Source organism: Seriola dumerili, unplaced genomic scaffold (genome assembly GCF_002260705.1).
Source record: "Seriola dumerili isolate Sdu_G_001 unplaced genomic scaffold, Sdu_1.0 BDQW01001556.1, whole genome shotgun sequence".
NCBI classification, from domain to species: Eukaryota; Metazoa; Chordata; class Actinopteri; order Carangiformes; family Carangidae; genus Seriola; species Seriola dumerili.
The window spans coordinates 271629-292715 of NW_019175811.1; the positions used below are offsets into that span (position 1 = coordinate 271629).

The 21087-nt window shown below is 43.8% G+C and overlaps 1 protein-coding gene across 1 annotated transcript in view; it reads left to right on the forward strand.

Annotated features, from left to right (window-relative positions):
• LOC111238716 (partitioning defective 3 homolog B-like) overlaps positions 1 to 19346 on the forward strand; it is a 146698-nt gene extending 127352 nt beyond the window's left edge. The window contains exons 24-25 of the mRNA XM_022768370.1: positions 5761 to 5837; positions 17967 to 19346. Of these exons, the coding sequence (XP_022624091.1) occupies positions 5761 to 5837; positions 17967 to 18378 (489 nt within the window). The 3' untranslated portion in view covers positions 18379 to 19346. The remainder of the gene's footprint in view (positions 1 to 5760; positions 5838 to 17966) is intronic.
• Positions 19347 to 21087: the final 1741 nt, after the last annotated feature.

Sequence of the window (21087 nt, forward strand, 5' to 3'; positions counted from 1 at the left end):
TCTCTCTCCTCTCTCTCTCTCTCTCTCTCTCACTCACTCACACACACACACACACACACACACACACACACACACACACACACACACTCTCACTCACAGGGGTAGTTGGATGTTATTTCAGGGAGCAGTGGGGAGGCAAACAAACCCACAGAGGGGGAGAGGAACAGGGACACAGCCCCAGTAAATAAACAACACCCCATGGCCACTGCCATGGCCACACACACAGACACACACACACACACACACGGAACAGGTTAAGGATGCATGTTGATTACAGATTAATGTGGTAACAAAATGCACACATGTGCAGGTCAAAGGCAATTTTCCAGATTATTTAAAAGTCACTAATTTGGTTTGATGACCCCCGATCAGAAGTTTGATAATGTAGTATTAACAATCAGAATAGCCTGATAAAAATGCAGATGCTTTATGTACCCACCTCAAAAGGAGCAAGAGCAGCCCATTTGACATGTTATATCATCCTGAAGAGTGATATAAATTGTCCAGTTGCAAAGTGTTTGTGGCTAATTGCCACTTTAACTAATCAAATACTCTCTTGGGCCTCAGAACATATTTTTCTCTGAGTGTGTTTGTCCACTTGGAGCCAGTGACATCCGTAAATTTCCCAGAGAGTGTAAAAAGATCCTTTTGAAAGCCTTCTCGCTCTGATGAATGTAAACACATTCGATGTATTTAGAGTTCATGTAAACGGTTTGAAAGTTTAGTCCAGAACAAATGTATTCCGACAGACGAAGTAGTCGGAGCGATACGCACGGAGCCATAGGAAATGATAGAGGTCAGCAGTATCATTGTGAGCATCGGCTAATGAGCTAAACATTGTTTTCCCTCTACCTGTTACATCCTCATAAGGAAAGATTAAACCGCAAACACACACACACACACACACACACACACACACACACGTGCCAGTCGAAGTCTGAACCCAACTGTATGTAAATGTAAAAAGCTACTCTAAGGTCAAGAGTTGAGGCCTAAACAAATACTAACAATGAAGACAATTACCAGCAGATTGGCCTATTACCAAAATAGACCGCATTCCAGTCTGAGTGTGTGTAACCTTTGGTCCCCGTGTGTGTGGGTGGGTGTGCATGCGTGCGTACGTGCGTGTACCATCTGCTGCTAACGAGCTCAGAGCGAGCGGGGTCCAGGTGTGGGAGTGTTTAGTGTACACTGGGGGGCAAGTGAGCCTCCTGTTTGAGATATAAACACACAGGATCTCCTAATACAGCATAATCTTGTGTGCCAACAGGCTAGACTTGACTAGCATGAAAGAGGTGCCTTTGACCTTTTAGAGTTTCAGTTGGTTATTCGTTGGTAACCATGCCAACAAGCTGTTTTCAGCAGGGCGGTATAAATTTAGGGCAGTGGCTTTGCTAACAAACACAAAGAAAGAAAACAGTGCAGTATAACCGAATTTTTGGGATTTAGCCACAAAAAGGTGCATTTTTAGATTTAGCTAGTGTAGTGTGGACGTTTTCTTCCGACAGTTGACACCATATGTGCAATATACTGTATTATATTTGGACTATAACTTCTAAAAATAAGGATGTATTGGACCAGGGCAGTGATCTAAATAACCTTGCTGGCGACTTGTATGTACGTATGTGCGTGCATGTAGTGCATGGGTGTGGTTTCTCCGTGTTTCAGCAGCATGACAGCAGAAGTTCATACTCCCAGCTGTCAACAACTCGTGGCAGCAGTAGTTAGTCTCACACACGTTCCTGCTATGGTTTGTGTTGCGTCCACCTACACACACGCACCACATCTTTAACAACTTCTCTGCCAGCTCTCCCTCTCCGTCTTATCTGTTCCCTCTCCTCCCATGGGGGAGTCAGCAAGATTTTTTTTTTTTAGCAGGAAGACGGGGTGGATAAAGGGTGCGTTACGCCTCATCGTGCCAGGGCGTGGGGGTGAGGTTGCCAACAGGAGGTGGGCATGGGGTGCCAGGCAGAGGCTCCACACTGAGACACATGCTTAATTAGCATCCACAACGGATGGAGGGAGGAAGAAAAGGATGGATGGATGCGAGGAGGAATAGATGGCAATAGAGGAGGCTAATTATGTCGTTTGAAAAGAGACGGCGAAGAAAAGCGGTTTGGAAAAGGCGAATCTGAGCATCTCAGTCACGGGACCAAAGCGCAGCTCAGGCATTGTGTCAAAGCACTTGGACTCTCATTTGAGGCTTTTTGTAAATATGAGCATCGCAAATTTACAGCAAATCCAAAAGTGCTCCAAGAAATTCATTTCCTGAGCTCTGGCAATACTTTCTGATGAATGCGACAGCTGTGCTGCTAGAGTTGATTGGTGTGCGTGCGTGTGTGGGTGTGTGTGTGTGTGTTGTGTTCCATTGCTTATCATCTGGCACTGTCAAGGCATAGCTTTCTAATTTGGAAAAATGGAAAAATGACGTTCTGCTCATTCACGCTCACACACACGCCAGCCATTCTGTCAGAGGGTTTGTCAGCTGCTTGAATTGCGGCACACAAATGCAATGACTCCACAAAATGATACACTTTATAAGAAGATTGTTCTGATATGTTAATGCTCATTTGCTTTCCCTGATGAGAAGGTATTAAAAGCAGCCTGCCGATTTGCTGATTGAAAGGTTTGGGTTTAAATTACACAAAAATGCATGCGCATGCACACAACTGCAGTGAGCTCCAAGTTTAACAAAGCCTCTTCCTTTCAGAGTTTTACCACCTGACACTCATGAGAAATAGGAAATTCCCCGTCATGTGTGTCCAGAGAGAATCTGGCTTTAAGTCAGCTTCTGTCTGCACAAAACATTAAGTTTTCCACCGATAACCACACACACACTCTTACTGTAGATATAAACAGTACTGTATATGATGTCACCGGGTTCAGGATGAGGACGTGAACTCGCGTGGTGTTCGATGTGTGTGTGTCATCACCCTCCACCTCCGAAGCTGTGAAGACGTGGCTCTCTGCCCGCTGACCGCCTCCTCTGAAGTCTAACTGCTGCATTTTCTACTTCCAACCTGGATGAATTTCATATTGCTGTTTTACCAGTTGCCATGGTGAGACTGAGACTTGTTTTGTGTTTGTTTACTTGTGTGCGTGTGTGTGTATGCCACGGCAGTATTTCAAGGCATATCATCTGGTACTAAAGCTATCTGTCTAATTTGGGGAAATGGGCTTCCGCCTGAAAAGCATCCATATGACAGACGTCCCTAATCTATATTTGTGCGTGTGTGTGTGTGTGTGAGTTAATAAAGGGATCATCCAGACCTATGGCTGCAGGCTATTATGTTAATACAATCAACGCACAAAAAAATTCACTCATTTTATCCAAACACACATTTCCTCCTGTCCTCATCATTCTCTTCCTCTCTCCTCCTACTTAGAAGATGTATTATGGCTTACACACATACACACACATACACAGAAGGTCTTCCACCTGAGTCCCAGCTTCTTGCTGAGACTAATGCCCCCTTTACCTCACATTATGCAGCTCTTTGCATAATGTCCCCTTCGTAACACACACACACACACACAGACACACAAACACACACACACACACACAGCAATCTGAAGATGGAGCATTCACTTCCCGACATCATATTAAACCTGCACACAAAGACACACATTGCCCTCCCCGACTACCATAATATTAACATACACACACACACGCGCACACGCACACACACACACACACACACAGGCACAATACCACTTCAGTGAATAGAGCAGCAGACTTAACCCAGCCATGGCTCTGATGTGCTTTCACTTCCTGGCTCCCATTCAGAGACATTAGAGCTCCCTACATTACAGAGACATGCTAATGATATCTGGTAATGTGCCGCTGCTACATTGACATGCAGAATGAGTTTGAACTCATACGTACATGCAAGCAGAACAATAGACTGGTCCTGCATGGCTTCATTTAGACTCTTTGTAGCGTGCGTGTTTGTGATATTAAATGTGTGTAAGTGGGTGATTGTGGCGGTGTATCACTTTGATAGCCTGGATCAAACGCACGACTGTTCGCCTCTTTAGATTTCCGTGTGTGTTTCTGTCGAACCTGTGATTGCTTGTTTATGTACACATGTACGTGTGGCTGCTGGTGTGTATTTGACCAACACGCGTGTATGTGTGTGTGTGCGCGCGCATGTTACGCTACAGTGGTGTATTGTGTGTTTGACCGATGAAATGTCCATTGAATAAACAGCCTGTGTTTGTATGTGAAAACTCAGAGCCCAGAACGTAGATTACAGATAATTGAAACTGTATGCTCTCTCCCTCTCTGCCTCCCTCCTCTTCTGCCTGCAGGGGTGGCTTGTTTAAACCCCCTTGTGTTGTATGGACCTCAGACCATGTCCACTCTTACGCAACTAAATTTAAAACCACATCTTATCTCTGCATTTTGGTCCAATCCACAGATCAAGAGCCAGTGATTTTCACATCAAAGAAATGATCTGTTTTGAAAAACATCATAAAATGCAGCTTTTTAAAAAAAAAAAAAAATTAAAAAAAGGGGGGGGGTGCATTTCTCTACACATACAGCACACAATCCAGGTGTTGTCATTGATTAGTGAGCGTAAAAAGTGATTCCAGTTGTGGCTGTTAGAATTGGTTCATGAGTATCATTAATGAGCAGCGATAAATCAGTGTTTTATATTCATGTAGTCGTTTGACGACAGAAACAGAAGCTTGGTGCCATTAAGAACAGCAGACTCACAGATGGGTGTCAAATGTAGTCTTAGTGAGGTATTGGCTCAACACGAGCCTCCAGAACAGCCTCCGAGCTCTGACACACAGACCGGGAATCCACTGAAGGGATGAACACCATTCTTCCAAGAGATCCTCCACAGGTTAAGGTTAAGATCTGGTGACTGTGAAGATCATAGCATATGCTTCACATCATCATCAGGTTACCACTCTTTCCTGTATGGAAGCATTTGTCTTCATTATGTTTTTCCACTTAGCTTTCCTTTAATTTATGACCTGTCTGTGAGTACTCATGGAGAGAAGGAGGTTGTATCCTTCTGAGACCGCGCTGAGGAACCTGGCTGTGACTGTTCAGCTCCTCTAGTACATAATGCTGGTAATCCACAGTTGTGTTTGCCAACAAAGAGAAAGGACAAAGAAGATGAGATTTCGCTGGTTTTCTTCAACATTTGGCATTTAACTGTGGACAGAAAACGACCAGACCTTTTTCAGTATTTCCACATTTATCTGCCCCCCAGCGTGGACGTGGCTTTAATCAATCACTTCCTGGTGTGTGCAGATGAGAGACAGATCGACCCTCTTCCCAAAACCCACTCTAGATGTAATTTTTTTCATATGACTGGTGTGTTTGCTTGAACTGCATACACACATGTGTATCGGAGTTGCACGGCGCTTAAATGTGGTTGCACATGTTTATGTTTCCACATGTGGGGCATTCCATGACTTCTCCCTGTCTTGTTTTTTGTTTCCACAGAAACCACAAGGCTGCACATGAACACGTACATGCTTTAAATTCTTAATGTAGTATTTAAAGACAGAGATGTTACTGAGGTTAAACATATACCCTGAGGGACATGTGACCTCCACCACCACAAGGTTTAGCTGCTGGAATAGGCCAGAAATCTGCCAACGGATTGTTTAACAATTTATCTTTTTCATCAGACCTCCAGCTGCGTCACTTCCAGAGAGTCCAGTGCCTTGCTCAAGGGTGTTTTGACTGTTTTTTTTTAGTCTGCATATTTATATTCACTGTGCTGTGTCTCCTCACAGATGGCACCAAGAGGAGGTGAATCTCGACCTGTGCACCGCTACGAAGAGGCGGACCGACAATACCACACACACCCCAGGTGAGCGAGCTGAGTGTGTATGTGCGCGCGTGTGTTTTATTCTTCAGTGTGGGGAATGAAGGGATAACTTCTTGCCACTCCTTCCCTTTGTGTCTCCCCCCACTCTCGCAAGCACACACACACACACACACACACGGAACAGACTAATCCTCTTTGGAGCTTATAATTAAATCTGGAGTGTTTGCCTTGGGAGTGTCTACTCATCCCAGGAACAGGAGTGATCAGCCCTCCGGAGAGTAGGGCACAGGCAGGAGGATCTCTCACACACACACACACACACACACACACACACACACACACACACACACACACACACACACACACACACACACACACACACACACAGAGAGGATGGTTTGCTCTTAAGAAGGATGTATAACCTCTAGTGTGGGTTTAATGGAACTGCGCATCCCTTTTGTTTGTTTAAATGTTCTCTTGTCAAATTAGGTGCATATGTACACACACTTGTACCTCTTCTCTATATAAGTCTTTGCCAGCAGTCATACAGCTCACATACACGCTTCAAACCACACCAGAATATTCACCATCTTGTGCAATGTGAGCGTGTGTATGCACATTTCTTTTTTTTTTGGCGATGTTCGCGCCCCAGCGGCTAAGTGGAGCGTGGAGTGGCGTGGTGCGAGGAAAGTGAGAGTAGGAGAATGTGGAAAAGAGGGGACACCGGGATGGAGGGGAGGCGAGTGAGAAAAAGAGAACAGTCATTTCACGGGTTATTGCCCCTCCTGATATGACAGGCACCAGGGAGCGCAGACATCAGCTCTGGCTCAGGGGGACGAGACGTTCTGAGAATCTGCGAGAGAGAAGAAGAGAGAAGGAGGGACATGACCAAGCAGCAGAGGGGCAGAGAGATTAGCCAACTGTAACCGTGGAGGCAAACCCAAACGGAGACGGACAGGCTGAGGGACAGCTCAGTCCAAACTGTACTTCACTGTACAGTCACAGAAAAGAAGAAGCCATTCCCACGTACTTATCAGTAAAATCTGAAGCAAGTCGGGAAAATTGAAATCCTTCCCAGCCATTGTTTCCTCATTTTACTGATGAAATGATTTGTCAACAATCATTTTAATAATTTCTCAAGAAAAAGTTCTTTAATTTAGCCTCTCTAGTGTGAGGATTTGCTGCTTAATAACATTCCATCTCTTTGGATTTTACACAGTTGGTCTGACAAAAGATGAAATTTAACCATTTAAGTCATTTATGAAGCAAAATTGCCACTGGATCTTTAATTTCAGTTTGTAAAATATGAGGGTTTTGTGTATTTCTTAGTTTTATAGCTTTGTAAATTAAACATGCCAGATAAATTGCATGATTAGAAGACGTCACCTTGAGCTTTGGGAAATTCTGATTGGCAATTTTTTCCTCTGTTTTATGTCTGTCTTATATTTTATAGACAAAAGGATTAAACAGAAAAAATGATAAACAGATTAACAGATAATGAAATACTGCATTCTCAGTACTTTTCCGATGCTTAAACTGTGTATTCCGGCATATAAAAAGGCTTGAAGAGGACAAGACAAGCATCTTCCTGTTTCTGGCGGGTGATAGATAAGAAACTATTTTTAAATAAGAAAATTCGCCTGCAAACTGCACAGGATGTCAGCAGGTTTTGGCTGTAATACCGAACTATAACATATATATTGATGCTCAGTTGTGTTAGATTCACATGATGCGTCTATGTAGCAGCCGTCATAGTCTCTGTCTAACATGTTTGGGTGTGAAGATGACAAATCAGGTTCAAATAATGTTTATTACCTCAAGATATATTCTCATCGTTATTTAACTGTTGTTCATCTCCTCTTTGAAGTATTTTTAGGCCCGAGACCCATAGGATATTATCCGTTTGAAATGCATATGGTACAGTTAACATGTTTCTGGAGACATTACCCTGAGCAGAAGAGCAAAACTATGAGCAACAAAAGGCAAAGGAAACGTGCCAGATAGAGTGTGAACACTATTGAAGCTTGCATGTTTGCGTTCCTGTTTCTGATGTTTCTGTAAAGATAAATCACGACTCCTCGGTCCCCAAAAACTCCCTCTGACACCCCCCAGCATAACTACAGAGGCGAGAGGAGGAGGGGACGCAGATATATTCCGGGAATGTTTTTTTTTTTTTTTTTTTTTTTTTTTCATTGAGCGGGGAAAAATGGGAGAAAAAGAGAGAGCAGCAGACACAGCAGTGAATTGAATGCATTTTTCAAAGTGGAGCTGAACTTTGTGCAAAATCCCCCCGGGGGCCGCCATTATTGAAAGCCATTTCCTCTCAAAATGAGTGCGGCTCCACCATTGGCCTGGCTCTCATTAGCATACATTTGGCCTGCCTTTGTGTGGAGCCGGCTGGGGCTGCAGCTGGAGGGGAGGGAGTGAAGTGGTGAGTGTGTGCGTGTGTGCATGTGTTTGTGTTTGTGTGTGTGTGTGTGTGTGCGCACATGGATAGTACAGGAGATGCAGCAAAGCGTCTCACAGATGGGAGCATATGGAGAGAGAGTTGAGCAGAGGTAGGAGTTAGAAGGATGGGGATAAAATCGAGGCAGAATCAAGATGTTCAGACAAATATTTAAATGTGTTGTTAAAAGTCAATATGTCCACGCACATTATAACTTCCCTAATGAAAGCACACAAGCATGGTCTATTAAATTTGTATTTTTCAAACTCCTTTTTTCTCCTGTAAGTTCAGTTCACTTGGACTTTTTGTAGCTTTACCAAATACCGTATATTTCTTTTTCTCTCAGAGTCAGAGACAGTGAAAAAAACAGACCAGAAAGTCAGAGTTTGCCCTCTTACCTACTTACTTTTTTCATTGTATTGGAAAACATTTCTCATCACAATCCTGCTGCCCAAATTGTGGCTCCTTTATTATTCCCACCTCTCAACTCAAGAGTTTCTTTGGACCAGAAGGAGTGGATGCCAAAGTAGCGGGGCTGATGGAAAGAAAGTGGACCTCAGCCTGGGACTTAGCGCCAAGGGCTGCTGCACAGCAGCCAACAAGACAGGCTGAAGTCTGGGAAAGAGGATTTGGAGAGAAGGCTAGAAGTGGCAGCGTCAAGAGGTTTGCCCCAGGGAGGGTGATAGTGCTATTTTGGCTCTTACTTCCATCTCCATTGGCCATTAATGCTGGGGTGCAGCTCAGCTTCCAGATAGGCTCTATGCTTGGGGACACACACAAATGTGCACACACAGACACACACATGGACATATGGAGAATATTAACATCATTACCAATTCAAAGCAGCAGGTCATGGGCGCGGCGACCCAGCCTCAGGTTATCCAATCAGAGTACCCCCTGACCCACTCCCCCAAGGTGATTGGATTAGGGGACCGGGTTGGAGCGGCAGCGTTGCTGGCCAGGGCTGATAATTGGCTGATTAATGTGCAGCCGATGGCCAGTGAGTCAGAGAGCACAGGGCTCCAACCAAGGGACCATGCTGGCCTCATGAAGCTCCTGTCACATCTGGACAATAGAAATGACCCACCGAGAAGGACAGAAGATGTGTGTGCGCATGTGTGTGTGTGTGCAAGTAGTAAAGGTCTTCACAGGTCCATTTGGCTGCTCGTAACCAAGACTTGACACGGGTCTAAATTATCTTCAGACTTACTGACCTGGGTGGAGTCTCACTGGATAGTCACTATGTCTATTACCCAGGTGGATCTGAGCGAATTTGATTTCAGCTCTGATCACACGATCCAAAAGTTTGGACTCGTGAATCCCCCTAGCACACATCCCTCGTGTGTGTGTGTGCAGTCAGTCATTATAAGGAGCATCTCAGGCTTGTCGTTTGAGGGGGCGGCGACTGAATGCTTTAAGAGCTCCTTAAAAAAACAGACGCCAACTTCTTGATTGTCCTCTGCATGTTGAGCATCCTCTGGTTTGTGGGAAAGTGTCCCTCAAGGCCCCTCATCTGACCTTCCTGGAAAGTGCCCACACTAACAAACACGTCCCACACTGGAAGCCACTTGGTTTTCTCCACCATGACTCTGCACATGAACCTTTTCACCCCGGTTGTGTCTGCTCAGGCCCTAATGAGCCACGTCCAGACTCAACACACCTAGCAATACAGAATAGAAAAACAATAAATGACTTTGCCCCCCCCCCCCCCGAGTGAAAGCAATCGGTTGATTATAAATAAGGAAGAGATGAAAGGAATATTAAAAATGAAAATCCTTCTAAAACGCTCATATTTACTCATTCTTTTCTGCTTCACTGGCTGATTTTGTCAACTGGAAATAAGCTCTCAAAAATTCACTCCTACCTCGCACGGTTGGACGGCCGTATTTATTGCGCGGGTCCGTTATCGTTTTAGCGCAGTAATATTGTTAAGCTCTGTAGTTGGGAGCTCTCTATGAATTCGGATGGCTTTTTTCAAGGTCAGTGGAGAAATTATATTTTTGCCGCATTCGCTGCCGTCTTTATTAAAACCCAATCCCGCTTCTCGCAGCTTCATAAGTGATCAACTGTTTCCCCACCTACTGCTGTCCAGCTGTCGAATAACTCACTTTAAACTCACCCAATTCAGTTAGAGTTATTGTCTCTGTAACTCACTTAATTTCTTGGCTCCTGGAGAGCGCAGTGTGTTTCTTTCTCCACTATAGTATTTTCAACATTTGCCCCATAACAGCTTGTTACATCTTTCCAGGACTATACGTGATTGGTTTAAAAGGTGATGTGACCCCCCCTCTTTTATTGTTAAATAAGCAGCCGAAGAGAATCTGAAGCAATGTGCGGATTATTTTATTTGATTGCCAGAGAGGTTCTGTGACCCCTCTCTTATTTGCGGGTCCTTTATGAAGGAGCGGGGCCCCGTCAGTGTGCAGAGGCAGCAATATTTGTCCAGCTAACGGTGTTTGTGCTCAGACACAGGAGAATGTAATGGAATCAGCAGTAGGAAATGAAAGGGCTTTAGCCAGCTCTGTCACATGCACAGCTGAGGCACCGGCGGCTCTACCTGTTTACAATAACTTCCCTTTTTCTGTTCTCTGCGTTTTTCCCTGATTCCATCAATCCCTCTGTCTGCATTTTTCATTCGCTTCTGTTTATATCTCTCCTACGTCTCTTTGTATCTCGTCTCGCTCTCTGTCTTCCCCTTCCCTCTCCATCCCTCTCTCCTACAGTCTCCCAGGTCTGTGTATGGGAAAATGAAATCATCACTTCATAAATAAACCAAAAGATATACACTTTGAGGCCTCGGCGCTCCCTGTGAGCTCAGTGAGAAATACAAAGACTGTCATGTACAAGTCTGCATGACATTCAGCCCACAAACACAGACGGACGGGCAGCTCTATGGAGGGGACACAGGAGTCACCATGAATTCAAATGTTCTCTTCTTTGCCCAGAATAGAATAGAATAGAATAGAATAGAATAGAATAGAATAGAATAGAATAGAATAGAATAGAATAGGTATACAGTGAACTTTGCTTGAACTGCGAAGAATCGCAGTATTTGTATGAGTTGTGGAGAACCGCAAAGAAATCCCATCTGTTTCCCTCATTAGCTGTTACTTTACTGCTTTTCCCCAGAACGTCTCTATTACATGTTTCACTCTCCCTCTTGTCCAAGAAGTAACTCTCACCTTTGACCTCCTCTCTTATAGCTGCATGCACTTTTGAAGGCCCATAAAAGGAACTTTTTGTACTGTTTAGTCATTCCTAATATGAGAAGCAACTAAATGCTTTCAATTGTGTTGAAATCACTAGAATAAAATGAAAAGAAATTTGGTTGAACAGTTGAATAAATGGTTATTGATAGTCATCTGAAGCATGACATCACTCAAATGATGAATGAGTCATTAACTGTTCCTATGAGCTTCATGAGAGAGTAGTTTGCACACAGGCTGTTTGCCCTGGTGCCTCTCATCTCTCCTCACCTTCTCATTTCCAACCCAAAACTCCCACGTCGCGGTCGGACCCACTGCTACCTGCCACTGATACTGTACACATTCCCTGTCATTGCTCCGCAGAGAGTGTAAACACGGGCCCGTTTAGATGAGGCACGTGCATGTTAGGTGAGAGCCAATTTCCACTGCTGTTGTTGACATAGGCTGGTTTGATTAGCAGAGCTGTCTCGATGGCCAGGGCCAGAGTGGCTAATGGTTTCCTCCGCTGTGGAGCCAGCCAGGTCTGTTCAGTGTCTGTAGCACTCAGCTAGCACAGCACCATTAGCGCTATGACTTTGTGTGTGTGTGTCTGGAGAATGCATCATACACTAATGAATATGTCAGCTTTTAAATATACATATTTTACAGTAACTGATGACCACGCTGTGTTTAGAGCAGAGAAACGTTTTAGCTACGACTTATCTAGAAACCATGAATACAGACATTGACATCACTACCTTAAACCGCAGATTGAATCAGCTAAATGGAGGCATTTCAAGCATTTTATTTTTTTTTTTTTTTGCAGCACCCCTGGTCCCTCTGCAAATTATGACACATTAAACATTTTACCCAGAAAAGTAAGCACACATGCATATGAATGTCTGTGTGCGTGGGAGTGTTTGGCAGTGAGACGCAGCAGCTGTTTTTTGCCGAGCAATTAATGTATTTTGCATGCAATGCATGTCTTCTCGCCGTCAGTGGGCTAACAGGTGAGCGCATAACTGGCAGATGCGCTTACATATGCATCTGTATGTTCGCAATCAGGACATTAATAAGTTAAATGTGTTAATGTCATTTAGATGTGTGCAGTTAATTGTCTGCGCATTTGCACTAATTTTTTATGTATGTGTGAGAACAGAAGACGACAAACATACATCCTTAAACTTTAAACAGAGGGCGGAGCAGTGCAGTGTTAGTAAGTAAAGAATAATGTATACAGTAGAATACAATTGGCTGACTCCAAAGTTCAAATAATGCTTCCTTAATTTAAAAAGTAAGTACAACACATTATAATGTAGTTGTAAGCAGATATAAATGTTAATGAACATATCTGTTAAAACTATGACTCCTCATGGGCTCCCGTGAGTGGAGGCTGCTGCATAAAGAAATAATGAATGACAATATAGTAAAACACAGTTGTTATAAGTCATAATTTCTGACAAAAACTGTACATGAATAAACACTTATGTCTGTGTGTTTGTGTGTCTGTCTGACAAAGACACATGGTTGTTTTCCAGCAGTTTAGTGTAAAGCACTTATGTGCGCCTGGGGTATTTTTTAGGGGACCAGGATAGTGAGTGTGGGGGTCTAATAAGGGATTGGTAGCTGGCGCGGAGGGGGCGATGGGGGTTGCTAATTTCCTCCTTCCGTTTCCTAGGGGCAGGTGCAGCATACCCCCACCACCACCACCACCACCACCAGCACCCCCTATCTCCCACGCTATCACCATACACCCATATTCTTCACTGTCATACGGCGTAAGCTATGCCTAAATGGCAACACACACTCTCACAGTCCCAGATGGATACACACACATTTTTGGTTCACTGCTGAGTATGTAATCATGTACACTCCCAACGCACATTCACATGCATATAAATATGGCTGTAATATTGAGTCTGTTATTTGCACTCAGCACACACACACACACATACACACACACACGAAATTCACACACTTTCAGAGGGTGGTTGGGAGTGTGGTATATGGTGCTGATGTTCTCGACGTGTGAGTCAGATGTATTACACGGCGTGTCATTACAGCTTTCCACTCTGGTTGGTCCCTGTGGTTCACATCACACCCTGCACTGCTGCTGCATATAGACCTCAGAGGGACAGACGGTGTCTGCATCTGTCTCCCTGCCTGTCTCCTGCCAAACATGGCTCGTCCTTTTTCTTCTGTCTGCCTCTCTTTTTCTTGACATCACCAGATTTTTTTGCAGTTCACGGAAGCATCAAATTTAAAGATGTAGTGCAAACAGGAAAATTCAATAACATATCTGCTGTAAATGTTTTATACACTTCCTTGAAAAAAAAATTTGATGAGAAAATAGGGATGGAAATGCATTTGCTGGTGAATAATAATGTAGACAAATTGTTCATTTTCATTGCAAAACATCGCACTTAGTGAAATGTTATCTGTAAATGATCTCTTCCCAGTAATATCATACCCGCTGTCACTCCCATGTCTGTGTTTTCAAATTGTGGCTTTATTAGTAATTGCTCTATTACAATATCACTAGCACATTAAATAATAACAGAGGGAAAACCAGCCTACCAAGTATTCATTTCTTCTTGAAAGTCCTTCCATTTTTCTTCTTTTCACATTCATTTCCATCTATTTATTTGTTTCAACATCAGAAACATCTCATTTGCATTAGATTTTTTATTTTGACATTTCAAAAATGTGCGTAAAAGTCTGCTGACAGCTGAATGAAAACACGTCTACTGTCTGCATGTCTCTTGTTGTCATAAGCTCTTTTCAAACTAGATTAGCCGTACTGGCTCAGCCCCTTTAATTGTCATTACCGACGGCAACCAACATTTTAATCCGGCGGGAATCTGCCATGTTTGGCATGTTTTTTTGAACATCAGAAGTAACAGCTCTGGAGGAAATTTCCACACAGTCGCTGGGGGAAAAGTAACTTAAATGTTGTGCTTCTAGTGGCAGACAGGTAATCATCCGGGTTAATACATGGAAAAACTCGATTACATCATTCTCTCCGTTCTTTGTCCTTCGTTTTGTCTTTCTGTTTACCTTCTTTTAACGTCTGTTTCTTGTCATTGTGTTCCTTTTGTGTGTTTGTATTTCTCTCTCCCGCTCAGTCCTCCTCTCTTTCCCACACTCTCAGGGTACGTATCACACAAGCTCGCTGATGAAGTTTCGTAAGTTAACAAGTAAACACAGATCTCATTCTGACACTTACCGTATACAAACACAGCCATGCACTCTTCTCTGGCTCGCACTCTTACTCACAGAGGGACTCAAATACTGGAAATGTTTTATTCAACTCCGCCAAATTAAATCAGAATTTATGTAAAAATCAAATACTGCCAGCATTCAACATGGTTTGAGGGAATGTTAGGTTAGCAAAGGCAGAGGCCCGCAGAAACACACACAGACTAAACACATGCACTTCCCTCCATCTCCCGACCAAGCTGAAGCCAGCTGTGTGACCCAGGGATGAGGAACTCCCTTTGGGTCACTGAGGCCCATGGACTCCCCTAATCCCCCAGCTGCTTGGTCGGACACACACACACACACACACACACACACACACACACACACACAAATGCATACTCTCATATGGTTGCAGGCAGTCATGCTATTACCCACAATATCTCAGAACTTCCCTATGTTTTTTTTCTCCAATATTATTGCATATTTTAAGTTGGGTGGGAAAATGAGGTTAAGTCTATGTCCAAAAGAAAACACACACACACACACACACACACACACACACACACACACACACACACACATGTAGGATACTCACTCCCCTTCTTCTCCTCCTGCAAACACATTTAAACTGTCAGTCACTCGCCTCCCTGACGAAACATAAATACTCCCATATGAGCAGGCAAAACAATGGCAACCCCACAGCCCATACACAGCTACTAGACCGAGGCTACTTTGCCATGTCATGGCAGGGTCAAAGGTCATCCAGACCTGGGTATCAGCGCACTAAAGGAATTTATCCCCCTTGGTTTAACCCTTAGTCATCCAGGAAATTGAAGAAAGAAAGTATTTAAGGTTGTTTTCAATAGGTCAAACCAAGTCTGTTTTTTTCTGCAATTTGCATCCATCAGTCTGAACAACTGTGCACAAGATATTAAATTTATTGCTGCTCATATTACTGCTTTGCCATGGGGAAGCTAACATAATGCTGTAGATCAGAAAGAAGGAAAAGAGGAGTTGGCATTTAAATTGGAGAGTGCATAAGGAAGTGATAAATAGATATTAAGTGGAGAGGTCACAAAGGTGATGGAGAAGGAGAGGGAGATGAATATTCAAGTGGCGAACAATGTGGAAATTGAAGATGAAGCCGAGAGAGGGCAAAATGAGGAGACTGATAAGAGAAGAAAGGGGAAGCCAGCGGAGGTTCCTGTCTGTTTGGGTGGCCCTGAGAGGGCTAAGGACCCAGGTGTTCCCCCTCCTCTATCCCCTATATCACTCCATCCCTCTTTCTTTCCTTCTCTTTGCCTCCCCTGGTGGCCTTCACCATTTAATCTGGATTAATGAGGAGGTTGACCTTCGTCTCGCTTTCTCTCTCCTGCTCTTTCCAGACCTCGCTGAGCTTTACAGGGAGAAATATATTGTTTTTGCCCAGACATCCCTCCATACCAGCCTCTGTCCTTATGTCTTAATTTCATATGAAATTTCTCTCTGTTCTCTTTCTACCTCTCAGATTCCTTTTTTTTTTAATTTTTTTTTTTATCTTTTCTGCTTCTTCCTCCTTATCTCAAGTCCAGGCAATACATGTGTGTATGTCTATCTGTGCGTGTGCATCCGTCTTTCCTGCTCCGCTGACTGACAAGGCAGTGCTGTTCATTCTCGGGACCACCTGTGTATCCTGCCCGGGCGCTGTGTGTTTGGGTGGTCAGGCCTCCCAGCCTACAGAAAACACACTCTGCTACACACTGATATGTGGGACACACACGCATATAGAAATCCACATCACCACAGTCCATGAATATCCTCAAGGGAAGTCTGCTCATGCACAAGCACAGACACACACACATAACCGAGCTGTGTGTGCGCCACCTAATCTGTGGTGAGTGAGTCATTCTAATTGGCCAGTCAACAGGTGCTGATCTCGACTCGGGGGACCGGACAGAGGAGACGCACGGATATGATTGCAGAACAAGGGAGAGGCTATAAGCTCAAGGCTTCTGTGTAATAACTACAGTGGGAGTCTTTGTTGACGGGTGGGAAGCAAATGTCTAAATCTGTTTGCCGCTCTCTGCTGCTGATTGATGTAGCATTACACCAATTTGAACCGAAGCTAGTTCCGCATTTGCTGTTAAGGCCGTGTTCCAACCAACAACAGCACTGTACCAGTAAACGTGCATTTACATACCCTTAAATAACCACGTTGCAGTCTGCTTTCTTCTCAGTTATGTATACAAGAAAGCCATCGAGAAACATGATTACTGAGCTGCAGGTGAACATTGCTTACATTGTGCTGTGTATCTGTATCTGTCTGGTGCATGATATTTGTTATGTTATATATATCACATTTCTAATTTATGCAGTTTTACTCTATGTTTAAGGTGACTTTTTAAACATCTGGCCAGGGTGATTATGGGTAGTGATGGAAGGTAGCAGACGGTAGTGATGTGGTTGAAACAAAAAAAAAAAAAAAAAGTTTGCATGCTCAGTTTTCTGTGTGGAAGAGACTTGATGCCAAAAGTGATCATTTATGATGTTGACTAGGCTCTCGCAGATCACCACTTTTAAAAATAGCAGAGTTTCCCTTACAGCCAGGCCCATGAAGACCTGGCTTGTAGATTTACTTACTTGCTGTAGCTCGACTTATGTGTCACTCCGCACTGGAAACAGCACATAAGATGGAAAGCATTTGAATGGGCCTATGAAAGGTGAGCAGCCCTCCCTTTTCTTTTCTCCCCTCTCTCTCTCTTTTTCTCTTCCCCTCTTCCCCTCTCTCTCTCTGTCTGTCTAGTTCCCTCTCTTTTTCAGTTCCTCTCTCTCTCTCTCTCTTTCTCCCACCGTCACCCTGAGGCCCGCGTGTCGCCTTACCCAGGGGTTTAGCCCCTAATCACCCAAAAGCTAGTGGGAGGCAACCGGAGACTTCCAGCTGGCTGCCTCGTTACTGCAGACCCCTGGGACACACACACACATACACACACACACACACACACACATTCCTACACACACTCACACAACCTCATATATGCTTACTGAGGCATTTGCTGTTATCTCTTGGCATCTCTCCATCCACGTTCCCCCCACAACTCGATCCTGCCAAGGCCACAGCCTCGCCACGTAAACTGAATAACAGGAGGAGGCTTACCGCAAGGGAGGGCCAAATCTCTGGCGCGTCCTCTGCTCCAAACCAGTTTATACCAGTATTGAATATTGTCTTCCTCTATACTCTCAATACATATATACGTGTGTGATCATTTGAGTGTCCGTCCTACAGATTCACTCCAGGTACAGTTGGTCGAGGTAGAATCACTATTTTGGAATTTCTCACAGAAAACTTCATTTCTCTTTCAGGAGGGATCCATATGATTACCCCACCCACTCCAGACCCATGCCAAGAGAGTCAGCCCCCTACCCCATCCACTACCAAGACCCTCTCATTTCCAGCCACCCCGGCCGTGTACCACTCCCCCAGTCGGGCACCCACTCCCAGCAGGCGTCCAGCAATCCACGCTACTACCCCTCGTCTCCCCACATGGGACAGCAGCACCGCACCATGGTAAGGCAGGACGTCCCCCCTTCCCCCACCGCAGGCCACAGAGGGCGGCACTACTACGAAGCCGCCGGAGGGCGAGCAGGCCGCTACACCAGCCTGGAGAGGCAGCCCGTCGGCGGGGAGCGCTACACCAGCCCTGAGCGCTACGCCTACAGAGACGAAAGACAGCCCGACCCAAGACGGAAGAACCCGGTGATAGGTGCAGTGTAAAAGGTAGCCCCCTCTAAACATCAGGTGAACTCCACACAAATATATAAATAGCTCAGAATTCATGTGCGTCCAGATTTGTGAGACATAATATCAGACAGTCACACAGGCTGCCAATGTGGATAAGTGTGATTTTGCCATATTAATTTATTTGATCAGGAACACTGAGGGCAATAAGTGACCAGGCTGAGAGGCTAAAATGAGGCTTATTTTCACAACCATCTGGTCATAACTGTCTCCACAGGCCAAGGCAGATTTAACAAGCATTAAGGACTCGTGGGTGTACATATATATACATGTTTGCAACTGCTTGTGTATATTTACAAATGTGCCGATATACACAAGTACAGATTATACTAACGGGATCTTATTTTGACATAAATTCTATGATGGAAAAATGAAATGAAATTAAGGGAAATATCATTAATGACATGGATATATAGAGTAAACTCGGTGCCATATGTTGTATAGAATCAGCTCATCATGAAGGCAGTGCTGACTGGCATTTTGCACAAGCTGATCAAACTTAAGCAAATAAAGAGGGATCTCCTCAACAATCCAGACTGTGATAACAGAGGAAACACAGGAAAAGGAAGTAAACCCCCCCCCCCGAAGTATGTTTTTGTCCTTGATGTCCTGTCGCTCGGACTTCCTCCACGTCCTACTATCACACCCTCGGTTTCTTTTTTCTTTGATTATCTGGATATGGACATGGAGGATACATTTACTGTATATTTTTTAACCATATTACAAATGAGTTTATCTGTGATTTATTTGTGGTGTCTCTAATAACATGTATATATCTTGATCCGTACACGCACACTAAAACCATGCTGTGTGACTCCTCGTGCACTGTGCAGCTAATAGAGTTTAATTTAACATTTTATCCTTTAACATATCATTGATCAAAGTCACTGCACTGAAAACTCATTAAATGTGTCATTGGTGGTTTGATTTAAACATGCTGTCAAATAAATGCGTTTTTTTTTTTTTTTTTACACAAATATTTTGCATTAAATGTTTTAAAAACCTCAAACTGTTCAGCACAAAATCGTTTCATCCCATTTCTGTTTCATTTAACCAGTTGGTCAAAACTATGACAACACCATGAGTCATCACTTTAAAAATTCATTACAATATTCAGCTTAATTTCTCTGAGCACAATCTCCAGATAAATTTGCCCAGTGAGATGACTGATAAGAGTAGCCAGCCTTCTGATAATGACTAAATCATCTTCAACAATTAGAGTCAGGGAAATCTCCACTAGAAAATGATTACTGCCCAATTTGCTCTCAGAAATAAAGATGGCACTGATTGGTGAAATTAGACTTGAAATGGGGAATAATTAGAGTGTGGAGAAGGCTTTTTCTATCAGCTAGTGTTTAATTAGCATCAAGGCCAACAGGGACCGGGCCTCTGCTGATCCGTCTAGTCTTGGCACTGCTTTGACCCTCTCCTGTCTGAGCTGAAATAGACCAGCCATTCAAAGCAGCCAGCACAGGCAGATAAACGGTTGATCAGTTGTTTTATTTAAACCGACTCTAAGCAAATGAACTCTTTCCGCATGGAGTCGGGGCAAACATCAGTGACCCTGTCCCACTTCAGACGAGGCCCGAGCTATCTGACCAGCTAACACTGACAAACACGCATTTCTGTTCGTGTTGTACTATTCAAAACAACATTGCGATGTTTTTCACATACCAGAATAGATGAAAGCTGGATAAACAAGAAAGGGGGAAAGCATCCTGTGACCATCCTGTGATGACGAAAGCGGGAGAAACGACCCCTTTCTTGCTAATACCTTGAACTAAACGCATTTAAAGCATATTCAAAGCCAGTGCGTCTAATCAGAAGTCAAATCAAAATCCAATATAAAAATGTGATGAGAGGTTTCCCCTTATTTGCAAGTAGTTGTTACCACTGTTATATATTCAGAACATAACTGCTCCTCTGCAAATTGCAGATTTTCACCTTTAGAGAGAAGCGTTTTAGTCACATTTCACACTGTTTGCATGTTTTAGTTCATTATGTGTCACATGTACTGTGGCTTTACTGTTATCAAAGGCATCGCCATGCCTTGATAATACCATGATAATGGCATGCTAATGGTATTAAGCCATGGTAATACAGTTGCAAGCACGGAACATTTTTAAAAGCGCTCTTTCAAGAGGCATTCAAAGACACTCCGATGACATCTAAAGAGGGGCTCACAAACACACCAACAAACTCTTAACGAAAGGTCCATTTACTTGGCTTGTCCGGTCACATGATGGCATATGAGCAACTTCTTCAACTGAGAACTCCTAGTTAGTAAGTGGACCTTGAGTTGAGATTTTTTGTCAACAACTGTTTCAAAGGTCAAGAATAAAGTTTCGCACTTCTCGATAAGCTCGACCAAAAGTCAAGGCGACTGTAGAGAGAAGAGCACAGAAACAAGTGGCCGCACGGAGGAGATGAAAAGTACAGTGCTTAAGTGAAGTAAACACAGTAGCTCATTAGAAAGCATCGGTTTCTGCATCTTTGCGTCACCCACAAGCCAATCCGGTCCCCGCAGTCGTTAATCAAAAGTCAAAACATCAGTGGAATGAAACCCACAACCCCTTGATTCCAGCAGTAACTAGTGTGGAAATGTTTCCTGTAGATCACCAGGGGCCACGTCCCTCAAAGCAACTTACAGCACTTAAGATGCCTTCACTGGCTGTTCACTGTACT